We start from the raw sequence: 17,526 nt of genomic DNA on the forward strand, positions 1-17,526 counted from the left end.
GGTGTCGCAGTAGACTTTTTAGAGGAAATGATGGAGATTATAATCATGCGTTGTCTGAGGAAAATAAGAATTTGGCGTCCATGTCTGTCTTCCCAATTAATGTTCTTCCACTTGCCCGTGAAATCCTAGAAACAGAGACCTGTGGGGCAGAAAGTGATCCACAGCCCAGGGCGGCACGGTGGCATGCTGGTAATGTTTGCAGTTTGCTCTCTGGGAGGGAGGCAGCCATGATTTCTATGGTGTAAATGTTCCCGCTACGATGGATTCGTGCTTCGAGGTGGAGGTGAGAGCGCAGCTCTTGCGACTGCACCACATCTGTGGGTCGAGTCCCATGTTCCCCACTTCCTGGCTGGTGGCCTTGGGCAAGTCACTGGGACCCTCAGTGCCTCGGTTTCCACATCTGTACGTTGTGGGTGATCACATTTGCTGCTTTGTGAGGACGGGTGACACACTGGTGCTGCACCTTGCACACAGTGGATGTGATCTGGAAGGATTACGGTTGGCATTTTGTCCCCTAGACCAGTGAATGGCTGAGCCGGGGTCAGAGCCAGGGCAGGGCTAATTGTTGCCTTTGGAGGTCAGATCCTCGACCCTGCCCATTTGTCTGCCACCTGCCTGCCTGGACACGGAACTGGTGGCAGCCCCTCCCAACGTTCACCACCAGGGCTCCATCTCAAGAGCACAAAGAGCCACCTGCCACATTGTCCACCCACAGCCAGAGCCAAGAGAGCAGCGCCTGGTGGCCAGCAGCCAGGGGCCAAGCGGCTCGAGAGTCTCATCTGCATCTTGGCCTCCATGGGCTGGTGCTGTGGCCTGCCTGCCTGCCTTAACCCAGCCGGCAGCCTGGGTGCCACGTGGACTCGGGGCTGTGTTTCTCCCCCGGTGATGGGGAGCGGAGGTGGGAATCAGGCTGTGGCTCACCCAGCAACAAGCCAAAGCTAATACCGCTTTCTTTTGATGTTGATTCTTTTTTCCATCACGGTCCTGACATTCAGCTTTGCAAATTGCAATTAGTGATCCGCCCTCCTCCTGCTCCAAGTTCCCATGCCAACCGACCCGGGCACATACAATGGCATTGGCCCAGCCCCCCAGCCACAGGCCTGAGGAGGGATCTGGGGTAGGGGCTAGGGATTGGAATCTGGACTTAGAGATCTAGAAGAGAATTCCTTCTAGATCCCCAGTGGCACTAGGGGAGTTGGAAGGATCAGGGCAGGGCACTGGGGCCAGCGGCAGTCTCCTGGGCCCTGTGGATCCTGGCATACCTCTCCGGGGCGGCGGGCTGTCAGCACCTGCCCCCTACCACACCTTGTTGGCTATGCTTGATCCATGGCCTATTTAAACCCTTGTGGTGATTTCTCCTGTGGGCCGCCCACAAGGGCCACAGTCCTTACGCGGGCAGCGAGTCAGGTGGGAAGGGCAAGTCAAGGTCCTTTTCAGGGGCCGGGGAGCCCTGCTTCCAGGGGTGGAACTCTGCCCTCTGGTGACCTCCGGCAAGAGTTCACCTGAGCCGGCAGTCTGAAGGGTTTGGACCCTGACAAGGCCTCTGCACAGATCCCTTCTCTCTCCCGGGGTGTGGGGCCAGGGATGCAGGGCCCCGTAACCGCCTGTCCCTCCTGTCCTCTCACAAAAGCGCCCTCGGCTCCCTTTTCTTGTGTGTGCCTGTGGTGCCCTCAGGGGCCCACCTTCACCCCATGCTGCAGAGGGGAAGCCCGGGTGGAGAGGGGCTCCAGCGATCCCAGGTGGCGCCGCTGAGAGGGAGGCCTGCTCAGGCTTGTAGTGCAGGGAAGGGGTCCTGGGGCTCATGAGACTCACTCGGCCCCCAGAGCAGCAGGGAAAGGAGGGCCTGCACTGGGCCCTGGGCGCCCTCAGGGTTCCTGCTGGGCAACCAGGGCCCTCTGAGCCGCAGGCTCCACAATGATGTGGTGACAGCTGTGTTTCCTGGGCCCCACCTGATCTTGGGGACGGTCAGTACCTAGCAGACCCCACCTAGCGCCCTCCTGTCCCTGACTCCCTGGTTTCTGGAGCAGGGGGCTGGGGTAGGGGCTTGGGCTTGGACTCTGGACTTAGAGGCGGCTACATCAAGGCCTGCTTCTTCTCCGGGAAAACCTCTCTCCCTGCCGGCTTCCTGGAGCCACTGAGCTCTCTCTACGGTCCTCTCTGCCCCAGGCGCCCACAGCACACGAGGGGCACCCGGGTGCCGGGAGAGGGCCTCAAAGGGGAGTCGCAGGCGCGCTCTGGCTCCTTGCCTCTGTTTCTCCTCTAGTGGAAACTGGGCTGTGAGTGGGTGGCTGCTGGGGCACCCCTGGGTGGCAGGGGCTCCTCCTGACTCAGCTCTCCATTTCTCCACACACAGGGTGCAGCACTGGGCCCGGCGCCTGGAGCAGGAGATCGAAGGTGTGATGCGCATTTTCGGAGGTGTCCAGCAGCTCCGGGAGGTGAGGCCTGCAGGGACACTCTTCCTAGTGGGAATGGGGTGGGGCTTCAGAATTGAGTAGCCGGGAGTATTCGGATGGTTGAGGTTCCGGTGTGGCGGGATGCTGCTGGATGGGGGTGGGGAGGCAGGTGGGGGAAATGACTGGGCAAGCAGTGACACCCCGCCACCCCCGTCTTGGCCTGCTCTTCCTGAGTGTGAATGTGGTCCCTGGTGCCTGATGACCTGTCACCTTTCCTGCACCTAATTCCTTCCTCCCACCAAGCACACCTTCCCAACAGCTCTCAAGCCACCTGCCTCTCGGGCCCATCCTGGGACTGCTTGGCCTGGTCACACACTTGTGACTGTGGTGCTAAGAGCTGTCCCCTCTGACCCTGCCACTTGCCTCTGTCAGGGCATGGGTGTCTGAGGGTTCAGGTGGGTGAGCTGTGTGCTGGAGGCAGTGACTACGGTGGGAGCCCAGGCCCTGGAGGGGCCAGTGGGGGCAGGGTGCCCAGATGCCCAAGGGACTGTCCACAAAATGAAGGGGATGGCTGGGCCAGATGTCCCCGGGAAGCAGCGCTTGAGGCGCATGGCAGGTGAGAGAGGAGTGGGAAGCCTGCTCGAGGCGGGATGAGGGTGCAAGGTGCGGGAGGGGTGATTGATTGGGCGCCGGCAACCACATTCATCCTGGGAGATTATGTTAATGTTTGAAATAGTGATGTGGAGAGCAGCCCATCCGTCTCCCCCAGAAGGCTGCCAAATGTGTTGCTGTCAGGCTGCAGGCTCCGCAGCCGCCGCGCTTTATGTGGAAACGCAGGCTCGGAGATGGTGCCCCTGGGTGGTGGGAGTGGGGCTCCCGGGGGCGGTGTGGATCACTGGGGATCTCATAGCTGGAGGCTTGGGCCAGGAGGCGCTGACCAGAACTGAGCAGGGGCTTTCGCGGGGCTCTCCTTGCTGATACTTGGCCTGGGGACAGCAGAACAAATGGAGTTACTGTGATTCCAGGCCCAGGACTCTGACTGGCTAGCCCCCTGCCTTCCTGTCATTCTTTTTGTTCAGGGCCAGGGTCAGCAGATGCGACCTCTGGGGGTCAGGGTGCATGGGGGGCATCCTTAGTCCTTTCCCTGTGCTTCTTGCAGGTGTGTGGGAAGTGGAGGTGCCGGTTAGTGTGTTGATGTTAGACGTCTGCCATAGCCTGGGGCTGATCAGGGCAGCTAACAAGGTGGGCAAGGCAGGGAAGGGGGTCCGGGCCCGGAGGTCTGAGCCACCAGCTTGCTGCGTGTTCTCCCGCTGCCCTGCGCCCGGCGCCTGAGAACTGCTCCGTTCCTGGTTTGCTGGCTGGAACTGCAGTAGCCCCCGTCCCACTCTCTTCCTGTGAACTCTCAATGACTCAGCTGCACTTGGAAGCCAGCAGAGCCTTCCAGAGAAAGCGCTGTAGGAAAGGCTGTTCCGGAACAGGAGTCAATTTAGGCTCAGGAACAGCACTCAGCACTAACCAGGCTCTAAGTGGGCACTGCCAAGTGCAGCCGCGTGGGCTAATGAAGGAAGGAGCGTTCTTGCAGTGTGCGTTGTGCACCTCTCCTGGCTACATAGCGGGACCTACAGTGCACTCCACAGAAGGGGTTACCCATGCGCCTCAGGTCAGGGCCCCTCCGAGCCTCGGGTCCTTAGCTGGACGACGTTGTTTATTGTATGTTCTGAAAGTTTGTCAGAGAGAAAATACCACGCACACATCAGGCCTGGGGCTCCAGTGTGAGCCTTTGATCTCCCTGGATGGTGAAGGCCAGGGATGGGATCCTGGCCCAGAGCAGCCACTGCGTGCTCCCGGGGGGTCGGTCCTGACCGTGGCGTGGCTGGGAAGAGTGTGCGAGGATGGCGGTGGACAGGCTGGTGCAGACCCCTCGCCTTTTCCAGAAAGCAAGTTTGAATCTCCCTGGTAGGTCCTGTTCTCTCTTAGGATGTGTTTCCCTCTCATGTGGTGGGACTCTCCAGCCAGCGAGGGTGTCTTCCCCACAAGCTGGTCGTGCAGTGGGGGCCGGGCTCGGTCTCCTGACTCCTGCTGCAGGATGCTGCCCTGGCTGTGCCTCCCCTCTTGGTAGGGTGGACAGGATGAGCCGGGCCTGAGCTGGCGGCAGGCAGCGGAGAAGTGCTGACCTGGTGTCCTGCTCTTGCTGGCAGCCCCCTGCCTGCCAACTGCCAGCTCTCTGTCCTGCCCCAGTTTTTCTCACCTGCTTCCTCAATCTCTTCCTTCCTGCTGACAGCTCTGGGGCTGCTTCTTGGCCCAGGGCACTCTGGAGAGGTGGGAGGCTGGCATAGAGTTCCAGAGGAAGAGGGCAACCCCGTGGGAATAGGAAGGAGCCAACGGGTTTGGCTCCTCGCCCTGCTACAACTCACCCGTGACCCTGACCAAGCCACCACTGCTCTCCTTCCAGTACACACGAGAGGCCTAGGTACCCGATCCAGGCATGACTCTGACAGGTCAGGAGGCTTGGAGCAGAGCCTGGCCCAGCGGTGGATGCTGCCCTGGACTCGGGCACCAGCTCCATCAAGCTGACAGCCTTGGTCCCCAAGGGAGTAGCCCCTCCTGAGGCCTCCTACAGCTGAGTCCAAGCTGCCCCACCCACCCGCAGCTGAGCAGTCCTGGCATCCGAGCCATCTCGGCCTTCTTCCCCTCCGTGGCTGTCCTCCCTGCCTGCCCCTCCCGCCCCCAGGAGCTCAGAGCCACGAGGGCTGGCAGCTGTACAAGTGCAGAAACTGCAGACGGTGGCATTGGGAGCGTTTTCCTTGCCTTGGCATTTTCCTCCTCCTGACCTTACCACAACCCTGTGGGCTTGGCTGGGGGCAGATTGTGGCCCACTTGCAGGTTGAAAACCATGGCATATCTCAGCAGGAAGTGGGTGCCGGCTGCGAAGACCCCCACACATTTCCCCATCTAACCTAGAGCCAGCTCATGACAGGAACTTCTGCTAGGCCTGGTGTCATTTGCCATTGCTGTCCTCTTGCTACCCAGTCCCCTAAGCCATACCCTCCTGGGTACCCCAGCCTGGCCCACTCTTGCCTGGACCAGGCCACAGAAGCATGGCCCCTGCTGCGGTCTGTCCTCTCCAGAGCCCCTTGGGGGTGGAGCGCCATCTCCAGCGCCCTCTCCACCTTCTTCCATCAGCACCATATTGTCCCCATCCTGGGGGAGAGCACGGAGCATATGCTTGGGCTCTTAGCTCATTTGCATAATGAGGCTGATCAGGATGAATAATTCATCAGGTCCCTGGGGGTGCTTGGGGGAGGATGTGAAGATAGGCAGGTCTCCCCTCTCTGAAGCCCAGGTCACTCTGACAGGTACACACAGGAACCCTTCTGGCAGGCTGTCGAGGGTACAAGGAGAGTGACTCGGGGACTCGGGTGGGAAGGCAGAGCAGGAGAGATTGTCATCAGATGTGAGGAGGAACCACCTCGGGGGTGGGTTCCTAATCTGGATCTGACCATGGTCCTATCACAAAATGGGGAAACCCAGGCCCTGGCCAACTGCCTCTACCGGCCAGTCCCATCTAGGAGCCCTGGCAGGCCAGCCCTGAGTGGTGGTGTGCAGGGGGAGGTGTTGGGCCTGCATCTACAGAGAGGTGGACCCCAGGACTTGGGGATCCTGCTCCCTGCCCTGCAGTGTGCCTCTGGATGGTCATGGTTCAGGCACGTGATGTCCATGTGCCCTCACCTCTGCTGGGCAGGCACGAGTGGCGTTTCGGAGCCAGTAATGGCCCCATCTTGTCTGCCCCTGGCCGTGTCTGCACTGCTTCTGCTCAGTGCTCCCTGGGAATGTATAATTAATATTCGCAGAGTGCCACATCTGGAGCTGGATCCCTGCAAGAAGCAAAGCCTGGCCACATCCAGGGCCCCATTCCGGGAGGCGGGACGGGGTACCCCTTCAGGTGCCTTTGAGACATGCCTTTCCCTGCCCCAGCTGACTCCACCAACCCCTAAACACACGCCCACTCTCACACTGAGGCTTGTCGTCTGTGCCTACTTGGGGAGGGTGTGCTATGGGCATCTGGACGTCCCAGGTGGTCAGCAGTGCCAAGGGTGCCAGGGAACCTCAAAATAGTAGAGGGCCTGGGGCAGGAGAGGAGGAAGGAAGCTGAGATGAGGAATGTGCCAGAAGATGGAAGTAGCCCTGGGACCTCCACACCCCACGGTTGGTCCTCCCATCAGAGTACTGGGGTTCAGTGCACCCTGCCCAGAGGCAGGCAGGCAGGCAGCTCCCGGGTCATGTGAACCCCTGCCTCAGGATTGGCCCGGGCTGCCCCTGTGTACATGCTAAGTGGATGAGAGTGGGGAGTGAGCCTCACCCCTGCACCGCCCAGCCCCTCCTCGGGGTTCCTGTAGCTTGGGAGCTGTCATCCCATCCCCAGGGGCTGTGCACTAACTCGTGGCACGGTCCTATCCTCCATCCAGCCACCTCCTGGTGAGGCCCAGCGGTGGCCCCTGTCTCCTGGTGCAGACGACTGGGACGTGGGGTGCTTCGGGGCGGGGGTTGGGAGGAGCTGGGAGGGTGCGGGTGTGAAGTATGCCGCTGGGTAGGGATTGCTGTCGCTTGCCTCCCTAAAACCCACATATATTATTCTTTAATGGAAAGTTAATTGTCTTATTATTCCCTCCATATGGTCTTCTTGCTCGGCACCCAGCGGGGATGCGTGGGGCTGGGGGGTGGGGCTCCTGGGAGGGAGTCTGGAACGTGGCGAGGCCGAGGCCGCTGCTCAAGCATAATTTGGTACGGAGAGACAGCTGCGTGGGAGCCTGGCCCAAGCCCTGCCGGACCCCCCGCCCTGCCCCTTTCCTTCCTGGCCCTGCCCTGGGTGGGGGTGGGGGCACTCTCTGGCATCCCCGTTCCTGCAAGGTCTGAGGTTGCTCTCTCCTGAGCACCGTGCTGGGAGACTCAGGGTGGGGTGGGGGTGGTTGTTGTCCCTCTGCTGCCCTTTGGTGCTCACAGGAGAAAAACTCTGCTTCATCTGGGGCAGCAACTCCTGCCTGAGGCTGGCTGGGTGACTGAGGGCTCCTGTGCCTTTCCACACAGCCCAGCGGGGGGTGCACGGGGCGGGGAGGTGGGGAGCTCTGGGATGCCTGCCCCAGGGACCCTGGCTCATGTCAGCGGCCTCCGCTAGGGCCCTTGAGGCTGGGCCGTGTTCTGTGCCCTTCTCAGCCTCTGCCCCTCCCACACCTTCCCTGTTCTGCTCCCTGGGGGAGGGTGCAGTGACAAGAAGACCCCAGAGGGGGCTGGGAATGCACCAGCAGCAGCAGCCTCAGTGGCCAATTCAGAGCTTGCTCCTGGGGTCTTGATAGGGCCAAGCAGGGGCAGGGATCCCCGCAAGGAGGTTTGGGATTCTGGGTAATCTCAGCAGGGGGTGGCTCCCCAGGCTTCTGGGCAGGAGGCCGTGGTGTGGAGTGGCTGGGACAGCCCTGTGAAGGATTGGCTGGAGATGCAGGCACTGGGAAAGGGGCCTCCAGTTTATGCCGAGAGGTCACCATGGGGGCACATCCAAGGTCAGCGCCCATGGCGGGGAGCAGCTGGGGGTGGGAGATTGTCTCATAACTGAGGCGGAGCTGGCCTTGGGCCCAGGGCTGTGCCATGGGCAGCAACTGAATGCTGAGTGGTGGTGCACAGAGGGAGGTGGGCAGGCATGGCAGGGCTGTGCTTTTGCACACTGGGGGCTTGGCCCACTTCCCTGCCTCTCCAGCCCTGTTTCTCCACCTGTGAAATGGGGATCTCAGCAGTCCTAGCCTCACAGGAGGACGGAGGATCCCCAGGAAGCAGGAACACAGAAGGGCTGCAGACAGAGCCCTGCCAGTGCGGGGGCGACTTTGTGCCCCTCACTGCCACAGTTTGGAAAGTTGAGATGTCCAGGTGTCCTCTCTACTCTGCTCAGTTCAGGAGTTTAGGCATCGGCTCCCTCTTCCTCGCTGTCTGGGACATTCTAGGGGACACCTTTCTGGAAGAGGCACAGAAGCCACTGGGCTAGGGCAGAGCTTGAAGAACCAGGGCCTGTGCCCCGGAGAAGGCCAGAAATCTAGGGAGCCATCTGCAGAGGCCGCCCTGGGAGGAGGCGGGCAGAGGTAAAGGGAAGAGCCCCAGCCCCAGTCAGTCAGCAGTTGACAGCTTGCCCTCCTGGCTTGTTACTCAGATTGGCTGGTGGTGGCCTAGGGGGTGGGACAGAGCCAGTGAGTTCCAGGCTGTCCCCAGGGATTGGCACTGAGAATGGGGAGGTCTGGGGGCCAGACAGTGGCATGAGAGTGACCAAGGCTAGCACTAAGGGTCAGGGACTCTTAAGGGGGTCCCTTGAGGTCCCTCAGTTTAAGGAAGAGACACCTGAATGCAGGTAACCTGAGTATCAGATATGGGCATCCCAGGTGACAGCTTAGCTGCTGTACCAGTCGCCTGCCCTGGGGAGAGGCAGACTTGGGGACCACGAGCAGGACCTGTCCCAGCAGACAGTGCTGCTCTCCCTGGAAGAATTGCCTGGAACCCTTGCCTTGGTTGCAACACCCATGCATCTTTCCGTCTTGAGAATCTGGGGAGTTTATCTGCCCAGCTTCCTTAAAGCCTGCTGCCCTCACCCCCACACAGAAATACTATTCTGACCAGCACACTGGCTCTCCTCTGGGGTCTCCAGAGAGGCTGGCCTTTCAGCAGGACAGCAGGGGTCTGCTCCCCTCCCCCAGCCTCTGCATCCACCCTGGAGGGGTGCCTGTCTGGATGGTGGAGGAGGGGAGCAGAGGACCCAATGGGCTTCCATTCTGGGTCCCCCCGGGAATGGTTGACCCGATGTGAATCCCTCCCCCCTCCTCCACTCCTGTCCATCGCTGGATCAGTAGCAGCCACGGGGACACTCGCCTCAGATTCGTGGAGCCCCAAGCACTTGGCAGAGGCAGAGAAGTAATTGGTTTTGACAAACCACAGCCGGCCCCAGGGGCAGCATGAGCAGCGTTTACCACGACCAGGCAGGAAATAGAGGTCCAGTGCGGGCTCCCTCCCCTTCTCTGAGGATGCCGTCCTTGCCTTGTCAGCCATGAGTGTGTGTCTGGAGAAAGTTCCAGAGCCACAGGCCTTCCTGTGCTGCTCACAGACCTGGCCTTGGTGGTTTTGAAGGGCGCCACCTGCTGCACACAGAGGGGGAAGCGGAGCCAGGACAGGTCCTCTGCAGACCCCTCGGGCCCTTCCTTGTCCATCCTTGGTGCCCATGGATCGAGGAACCAAGGGCTTGAGCACCGGCCACAGTGTGTGCATGAGGGTGAGGGGCGGTTGTACAGCCTTGGGGGAGGGCAGCCTGTGCACACCCACAGGGTGCAGCAATGGCCATGCCTGCTGAGTACACGGGTGCCCCAGGGCTGGCACGGAGAAGGTGCTCAGACTGAGAAGGAAGCGTCGGGGCCCTGCCTCTGTCCCACACCGCCTGGGAACCATCCGGCCCCACATGGGGACACTGAGACCAGCGCTGTGGGCTGAGCCTTGGTGCCACATGTCCTGGGAGGGGCAGGTTTGGGTGGGGGTCTGCACAGAGATGATCCCTCAGTTGTTCTTGGAGGGGGCAATGGAGAGTACAGGAGCTGTGGAGGAGGGCCCTGGAGAGGAGGGGCTGCTCGCATGAGCTGGCTTCCCAGGCCTGGAGAGAGGCCGGGTGACTATAGACCTGGCGAGGGTGTGTGTCTCTGGTGAGGGGTGCAGAGAGCCTCCCTCCAACTCACTGGGCTCCTTGGCCACATCTTCCAAGTCCACTTGCCACCTTCCTCATTTAACCATACCCCTTCCAGGCTGGTCCCCAGCTTTAAGCCCCGCCCCCCCCCAGCTTACCTCTCAGTGCTGAGACTCCCCACTGCCTTCAGCTTTTGCATCCTTCGGGTACACACAGGGGGGACACAGAGGAAACTCTGGTCAGCCCCAATCCAGCGACTCCATCATGTGGGATGTGGACCATGGCTGACGGGCAGTCATGCCCAGCGTGCCAGGAGCCTACCTGGGCATAGTCAGGTAACTAGTCCTGGCAGCTGTGGAGGTGGCCTGTAGGCTACGCAGGATGTGTGGAGACAGTAGTAAAGACACGTGATGCTACAGGGGGACTGTGAGCATGCACACGTGGGATCCCGGGGATGTGGGTGCTATGAGTGGGCGCATGAATAGGGGAGCATGTGTGTGTCCATGGAGGGGTGTGGGCAGGCGAGTGTGTGCACGTGCATGACTGCATGGCTCCGAGTGCCACCCATGGTGTGAGGTGGGGGAGATCACAGGGACGCAGGTGTCCAGAGCTCTGTCACCCGAGCAGGCGAGAACTACTTAGCTGATTAATTAGCAAAGCTGAGACTTCGCAGTGGTGGGTGAGGCGCACACGTTCACACACCCTTTCCCCATGCCGAGCGAGTCTCCCCTAAGTCACTCTGCCTGATGCTGTGCTCAGTGGCTGTGTAGGGCACAGGATGCCAGTCCATTGTGTTTGTGCCTGGGATATGGGCTGGATCAAGGGACCCCACTGTGGAGATCAAGAGGCTGGGGTGGGGGTGGGGTCACCTGGACCTTGTCCCCGTTTCACACGTGAGAGAGCTGTGGCTGGTACGGAGGCACCCAGTAGGAGCCTCCTGGTGAGAGGCTTGCTGCACAGTTCGTGGGCGTGATCCAGTCACTGACCTGAAGGCAGAAGGAACAGTTTGGGTGCCTGGGGGCTTAGAGCAGAGGTGAAATCCAGGGGGAGCTTTCTGCAGCACAGGACTTGCCACTCCCACGTGCAGCCCCCCCAGAGCAGGTCCCCAGCAGGTCGCCTCCACATCTGATCCCCCGAAAGCCTATACGATGCCCCCCCTTCCTGTCCCTGGAACGCGAGGGCCCTTGTGCTCCCCAGCTCCTGTGGCCCCCTGTGGTCACAGCTGCCCGTGTTGGGTTTCCTCCATGTACGTGAAGCTCCTGAGGCACTGGTGGAGTCTCAGGGCTGCTGACTCCTGGCCTGCTGCCCCCAGGCTCCCCAGCCCTGCATCGCACCGTGTCGTAGTCTTGCAGTTGGTCCCGGAAGCTGGGTCAAGTGGCAGCCACTTGCCTCTGGATCAGGTGTTGACAGAGCAGCCTTCATTATGCTCCATCTGCAGGCGTGGAATAAATTGGTGTGCAGTGAATTTATTCTCTTTAGAGAGGGACTTTCACACTGGGGGAAACTTTTAAAAGAACATTTATATAAAAAGCAATTACCGTGCCGGTAATTTTTATGTATTCTCCCTTTCCATCGCTGCCTTTGTGTTTGAATGTGACCGCCTCTCGGGCAGCTGCAGCCTGGCTTCTGGCTCCTGGCCTGCTGGCTACAGCCTCCCACCTGCTGCAGCAGCCACCTCCTCCGGGAAGGATCAGGATGCAGGGCCCAGGCCCAGTGGGGGTGCAGATTGCAGAAGCACGGTTGGGTGGCTTTATGTTCCAGAATTGGGTGCTTTGGAAGTTTCCTCCCACGTGCATCTCTGTCCAGAGGTCACTGCAGTCCCAATCCCAGGGCTGGCATGTCCTTTCTGGGCCCTTCTTGGCAGTGGCCAAGCACTGAAAGGTGCATGGTTCCTAGCAGGCTCACAGCAGAGCATGGTCAGAGAGGCAACAGTGGTGTGGGAGCAGATATTTTCCCTTTCAAGGAACCACTAGAGGAACTACGAGCAGGCACCCTGCTTCCCCAGCCATTATTGCTCTCACACTCCATACATTATGTAAATTGTCTCGGTTGCTAAGTGGTGGAGGATCCACTCAGGGGGAATGAGGTCTGGGGCCTTCTCAGAGAAGGTAGAAGACCAAGCTCTGAAAACCCGGAGCTGTGCATCCAGGCTTGCAGCCTCCAACCTCCGACTGCGACCCCTGGGGCTTACACACAGTCTTCCCTTGAAACACAGCTTTATGAAGGCCCTGGCTGCACCCCCACTACAGACCAGAGGCTCCCAGCAGGCTGCGCGGGATCCCTCCTGGGGTTTTTCCTCCCCTTAAGACTGGCCTCTGGGTAGGACCATGTTCCTGGGCTGCCCAAGGAGGCCAGTTTCTCCCACCTGCACAAGGTTCACCAGCAGCAGAGCCAGCAGGCCTTGCAGGAACGCACATACCACCCACAGAGCCTCCTTAGAAACCTTTGGCAGAACTGGGAAAGGTCATGTCCAGCCATGGGGCCCGGGGGAGCCCTGATAACCTTGGGTCCCTTCTGAAGTGAGTGCCCAGTGAACTCGGGATGTAAAAGGTTGGATATTTGAGGCAGCCCCATATCCTGGAGCTCCAGCAGGTTTGTGGGTCCCTGGTGGGGCTGGGGTTTTTTTGAGGTAGAGGGGGACAAGAAAGTCCTTGGGCCTGGTCAAGGCCTGGGGGATGAAGGGAGCCCTCCCCTGGTACCCCAATCTGCTGGGGAAGCCGAGCCCACTGTCCAAGGAGCACCGTGGGCTGGGCTGTTTGCAGACTGTGTCTGAGCTTCCATGTGACACGATGCCCCCCCTCCAAGGCCCCATCTCTGTCCTCTCTCCCTGGGAGAGATAGGTCTGTCCCACTCCAGGGAGAAGGTATCCATTCAGTGCACGGAGCCCACTGAGCCGAGAGGTTGTGGATTTGTGTGTTTCCTGGAAATTACATCAAGGGTATGGGAATTCCAATAAGGGTGTGAGAGTTGGCAAGTGCATTTGCAGTCCACTTGGCCCCACGTCCCACCCATGCCCATCCCAAGTCCCTCTCCAGGCAGGGCTGACCTCAGCACAGATGTAAACAGAGGATGGTGCAGACGGAGCACCTGCAGCAGCGTAGGCATTGTGGGGGGACTTGGGAGCTTCTTCCTCCCCACCTGGCACTGTCCTCTGCTGCTGTCATTATGGCTGGCATCATTCCTCAGAGCCTGGAGGCCACTGTCTCTCTGCTTTATGATGACTCCCAGCTTTTTTTAAAAAAGTTTATTTTATTTATTTGTGAGGTAGAATTACAGAGAGAGGGAGAAACACAGAGAGAGGTGTTCCTTCCACCGATTCACTCCCCAAGTGACCACAATGGCTGGAGCTGAGCCTATCTGAAGCCAGGAGCTAGGAGCTTCTTCTGGGTCTCCCACATGGGTGCAGGGGTCCAAGGATTTGGGCCATCTTCCTCTGCTTTCTCAGGCCATAACAGAGAGCTGGATCAGAAGAGGGGCAGCCAGGACTTGACCCAGCACCCATGTGGGATGCCAGTGCTACAGGCAGAGGCTTAGCCCACTAGGCCATAGCACAAGCCCCTTCTCCCAACTTTTGGGAGCTATTGGGGCGGCACCTCAGACTGGGATACCAATACCATCTACCTGCAGATGAGTGGAGGACAGGGGCCGATCAGGGGATGGAAGCCTCTTCATTTGCAGTTGGATCAACAGAGGTGGTGATGTCGCTGGCTGCCCCCTGGGAGTCTCCATCCTGAGGTCTGAGGCTGGGACCCAAGCAGTTAGCACCCTGTTCCTGGCTGTCTGCCTTTCTTTTCTCTTTTATTTCTTCCTCCCTTTCCCTCCCTCTCTCCTTTTTTCCTCTTTCATTTCTAGATGGATTTTATAATTTAGGGTTTTAAATCAGCATCACACAGGCACTGGTGTAAAGTAATAGCTTTACCAGGCAGGTTGTGTGAGGGGCACAGCGGCCCCTCCCATCTGTTTCCAGCTCCCCGGGCGCTGTCACTCTCTCGTCTGCAAGCCCCGTGTGTCTCTAAATGACACACTTACGTCGCTGCTCTGCCATGGTTCCGTTGTAGGCGTTACCCATGGGCATCTTACCGCGGTGGGGGGAGGGGGGACCGCACGCTCTCACTCACCCGTGCACAGCCCTGCAGGCATCCCACTGCAGTGGGGGGGATCTCGCTCTTGCTAGGGGGAGAGGGGAGTGAGGCATGTTGCCCATGGGCATCCCACTGCGGTGGGCGGAGGGGAGACCTTGCTCTTGCTGCCCCATGCACAGCCTCCCACCGTGGTAGGGGGGGAGACCTCGGTCTCCCCCGTGCACAGCCCTGCCCCCCACCCTGTGCTACTGTCACATTGTGTGACCACTAGGTCAGGACACACTTGATCCCACAGAAGCTCTTCAGAGCTGGGGCTCCCTGCACTTGCAGTACGTTTTTTAGTAGAGTTTAAATTTTATTTCTCCTGCAGGCAATGGAGTCTGGGACTTGTTTTCTGTAAATCTCTACTCATTCTGCCCCAGACTCACTGCCATTTTCTCTGACTGTCCTCTCCTACAATTGCGTGGATATGGGCCTCTAGCAAGTTCTCCAGCCCTGAAAGTCCCCCTTGTCCAGTGAAGACTGGCTACGGTCCCAGCCCGTGTTCCCGAGATGGACATCCCTCCATCCTGGTTCCTGAGCCTCCCCCTCCTCCGTTTCTGTATCTCTCTCTCTTTTTTATACACATAGTTTTCAAAGATGTATTTGTTTATTTTGAAAGAGTTACAGAGAGAGGGGGGGGAGACAGAGAAAGATATCTTCCTTCCATGTGCAGGTTCACTCCCAACATGGCCAGCACTGGGCCAGGCCAAAAGCCAGGAGCTTCATCTGGGTCTCTCACATGGACCAACTTCCACTGCTTTCCCAGGTCATTAGCAGGGAGCTGGATCAGAAGTGGGGCAGCTGGGACACAAACCAGCACCCACATGGGATGCAGTGTCACAGGCAGCCGACCTACCTGCTATGCCATAGCGCCAGTCCCTTCTCTCTCTTTTTTAAACATGCATTATTTATTTGAAAAGACAGAATGATACAGAGAGGGAGAGGGACAAACAGAGACAGAGATCTTCCTTCCAATGGTCCGCTCACCAGATGGCCACCGTGGCTGGGACTGAAGGTTGGATCTCCATCCCGGTCTCCCTCGAGGTGCAGGGACCCAAGCACTCGGGCCGTCCTCTGCTGCTTTCCCAGACCATCAGCAGGGAGCTGAAGAGCAGCCGGGACTCCAGCTGGAGCTCATGCAGGATGGCTGCACCGCAGGTGGCGGTTTCACCTCTGTGCCACGACGCTTGCCTGGACCTTCCAAGTCAGCACCTGTCCTGTTCCCTGCCGTTCCCTCGCTTGTTGGGAGACGCCTGGAGGCGTCGGCTCCCGATCCGTCACCTGTGATCTGTTTTGTGGTTTTGGGTTTTTAAAAATCAGAAACATACATATTTTCTCATGTTCTCCATCGGCCTGGTGAGAAATTCCACACTGAGTGGCCTTAGTGGAGTGTGTTTTCTGTCCTTGTCACGCAGTGGACCCCTTCAAACCAGGTACTGCCATCCTGTGGTTCTGGGAAATCCTCCTAAGTGACTTCTTTGTCTGTTTTTTCCCTTCTCTTGTTGTTCTCCTGTAGAACCCTTAATTCAAACCTGCCCCCTTTTTTCCTGTTTTCTCTTGGGAAATTTAAGAGAAAACAAAGGAAAAAATCCCCATCTCTTCAAAAGATTTATCTTCTAATCTTTTTATTAATTTTATATTTCACCACCACATTTTAATTTCCCATGATCTCACTTAAAAAAAAATAGACTTTATTTGAAAGGCAGAGTTACAGAGAGGCAGAGGCAGAGAGGGGAGAGGTCTTCCATCCACTGGTTCCCTTTCTAAATGGCCACAATGGCTGGAGCTGCACCAATCCAAAGCCAGGAGCCAGGAGCATCCTCCAGGTCTCCCACGTGGGGTGCAGGAGTCCAAAGACTTGGGCCATCTTCTGCTGCTTTCCCAGGAAGCAGAGAGCTGGATCAGAAGTGGAGCAGCTGGGACTTGAGCCAGTGCCCATTGAGATGCCAGCACTGCAGGTGGCAGTTTTACCTGCTATGCCACAGTGCTGGCCCCCAAGGTAACTTCTTGTTCTTGGCACAGTGTTCTTTAGGATAGCATTCTAGTTTTTAAAAACCAGAACATTTTATTTTGAAATAATTTTAGACTTGCACAGAAGCTGTAAAAATAGTACAGAAATTCCCTAACCCTTTACCTCGTTTCCTTTAGAAGTCTCATCTCGCGTAGCCGTAGTACAAACATCCAAATTAAGACATTCATGTTGGTATAATTCTCTTAGCCAAAGTGGAGACCTAGTTTGCATTTTACCAACTCTTACGTTAATGTCCTTTTTCTATTCAGGGTCAGATCCAGGATACCACATTGCATTTCATTGTCTGATCTCCTTGGTCTCCTGTAAAATCTGTGACAGTTTCTAATGCTTCTTTGTCTTTCAAGACCTTGACACTTTTTTTTTTTTAGATTGATTTATTTATTTGAAAGTCAGAATTACACAGAGAGAAGGAGAGGTGGGTGGGGGGAGGTCTTCCATCCACTGGTTCACTCCCCAATTGGCCACAACAGCTAGAGCTGTGCTGATCCGAAGCCAGGAGCCAGGAGCTTCTCCTGGGTCTCCCACGTGGGTGGAGGAGCCCAAGGACTTGGGCCATCTTCTACTACTTTCCCAGGCCACAGCAGAGAGCTGGATGGGAAGTAGAGCAGCCAGGACATGAACCAGCGCCCATATGGAATGCCAGCACCATAGGTGGTGGCTTTACCTGCTACACCACAGCGCCAGCCCTGACCTTGAAATTCTTTAAAAAGTCCTGGGAGTCTAGTGGTTAAGACACCTGCATCCCACATCAGAGTGCCTGGGTTCAATTCCCAGCTCTGGCTCCCCACTCTAGTTCCTGATTCCAGCCTCCTGCTAATGTACACACTAAGAGGCAGCAGTGATGGATTGAGTAACCCACATGGTAGATCTGGGAGACATGGGTCGTATTACTAACTCCTGGCTCTGGCCCCAGCCCATCCCCAGCCATTGTGGGTGTTTGAGGAGTGAACTAGCAAATGGAGCTCTCTCTATCTGTTCCACAAATTTAAAAAAAAAAATGTGGGTGGGCAGTGTTGTGGCACAGTGGGTTAAGCTGTCACTTGCAATGCCCACATCCTTTATGAGTATCAGTTCAAGTCCTGGCTGCTCCACTTCCAGTCCAGCTCCCTGCTAACGCTCCTAAGGCAGTGGTGGAAGATGGCCCAAGTGCTTGGGCTCCTTGCGCTTACATAGAACATCAGGATGGAGTTCCTGACTCCTTGCATTCACCTGACCCAGCCCTGGCTGTTGCGGCCATGTAGGGAGTAAACCAGTGAATGGTAGCTCTCCCTCTCTCCC

The 17,526-nt window shown here is 58.0% G+C and overlaps 1 protein-coding gene across 11 annotated transcripts in view; it reads left to right on the forward strand.

Moving 5' to 3' along the window:
- CACNA2D2 (calcium voltage-gated channel auxiliary subunit alpha2delta 2) overlaps window positions 1–17,526 on the forward strand; it is a 135,937-nt gene that overhangs the window by 23,403 nt on the left and 95,008 nt on the right. For all 11 annotated transcript variants that reach the window (XM_070050768.2, XM_070050770.2, XM_070050771.2 and 8 more), the window contains exon 2: window positions 2,354–2,435. In XM_070050768.2, coding sequence (XP_069906869.2) covers window positions 2,354–2,435 — 82 coding nt within the window. The remainder of the gene's footprint in view (window positions 1–2,353; window positions 2,436–17,526) is intronic.

Source organism: Oryctolagus cuniculus, chromosome 10 (genome assembly GCF_051225735.1).
Source record: "Oryctolagus cuniculus isolate XC-2025 breed Fujian yellow rabbit chromosome 10, ASM5122573v1, whole genome shotgun sequence".
Lineage (NCBI taxonomy): Eukaryota > Metazoa > Chordata > Mammalia > Lagomorpha > Leporidae > Oryctolagus > Oryctolagus cuniculus.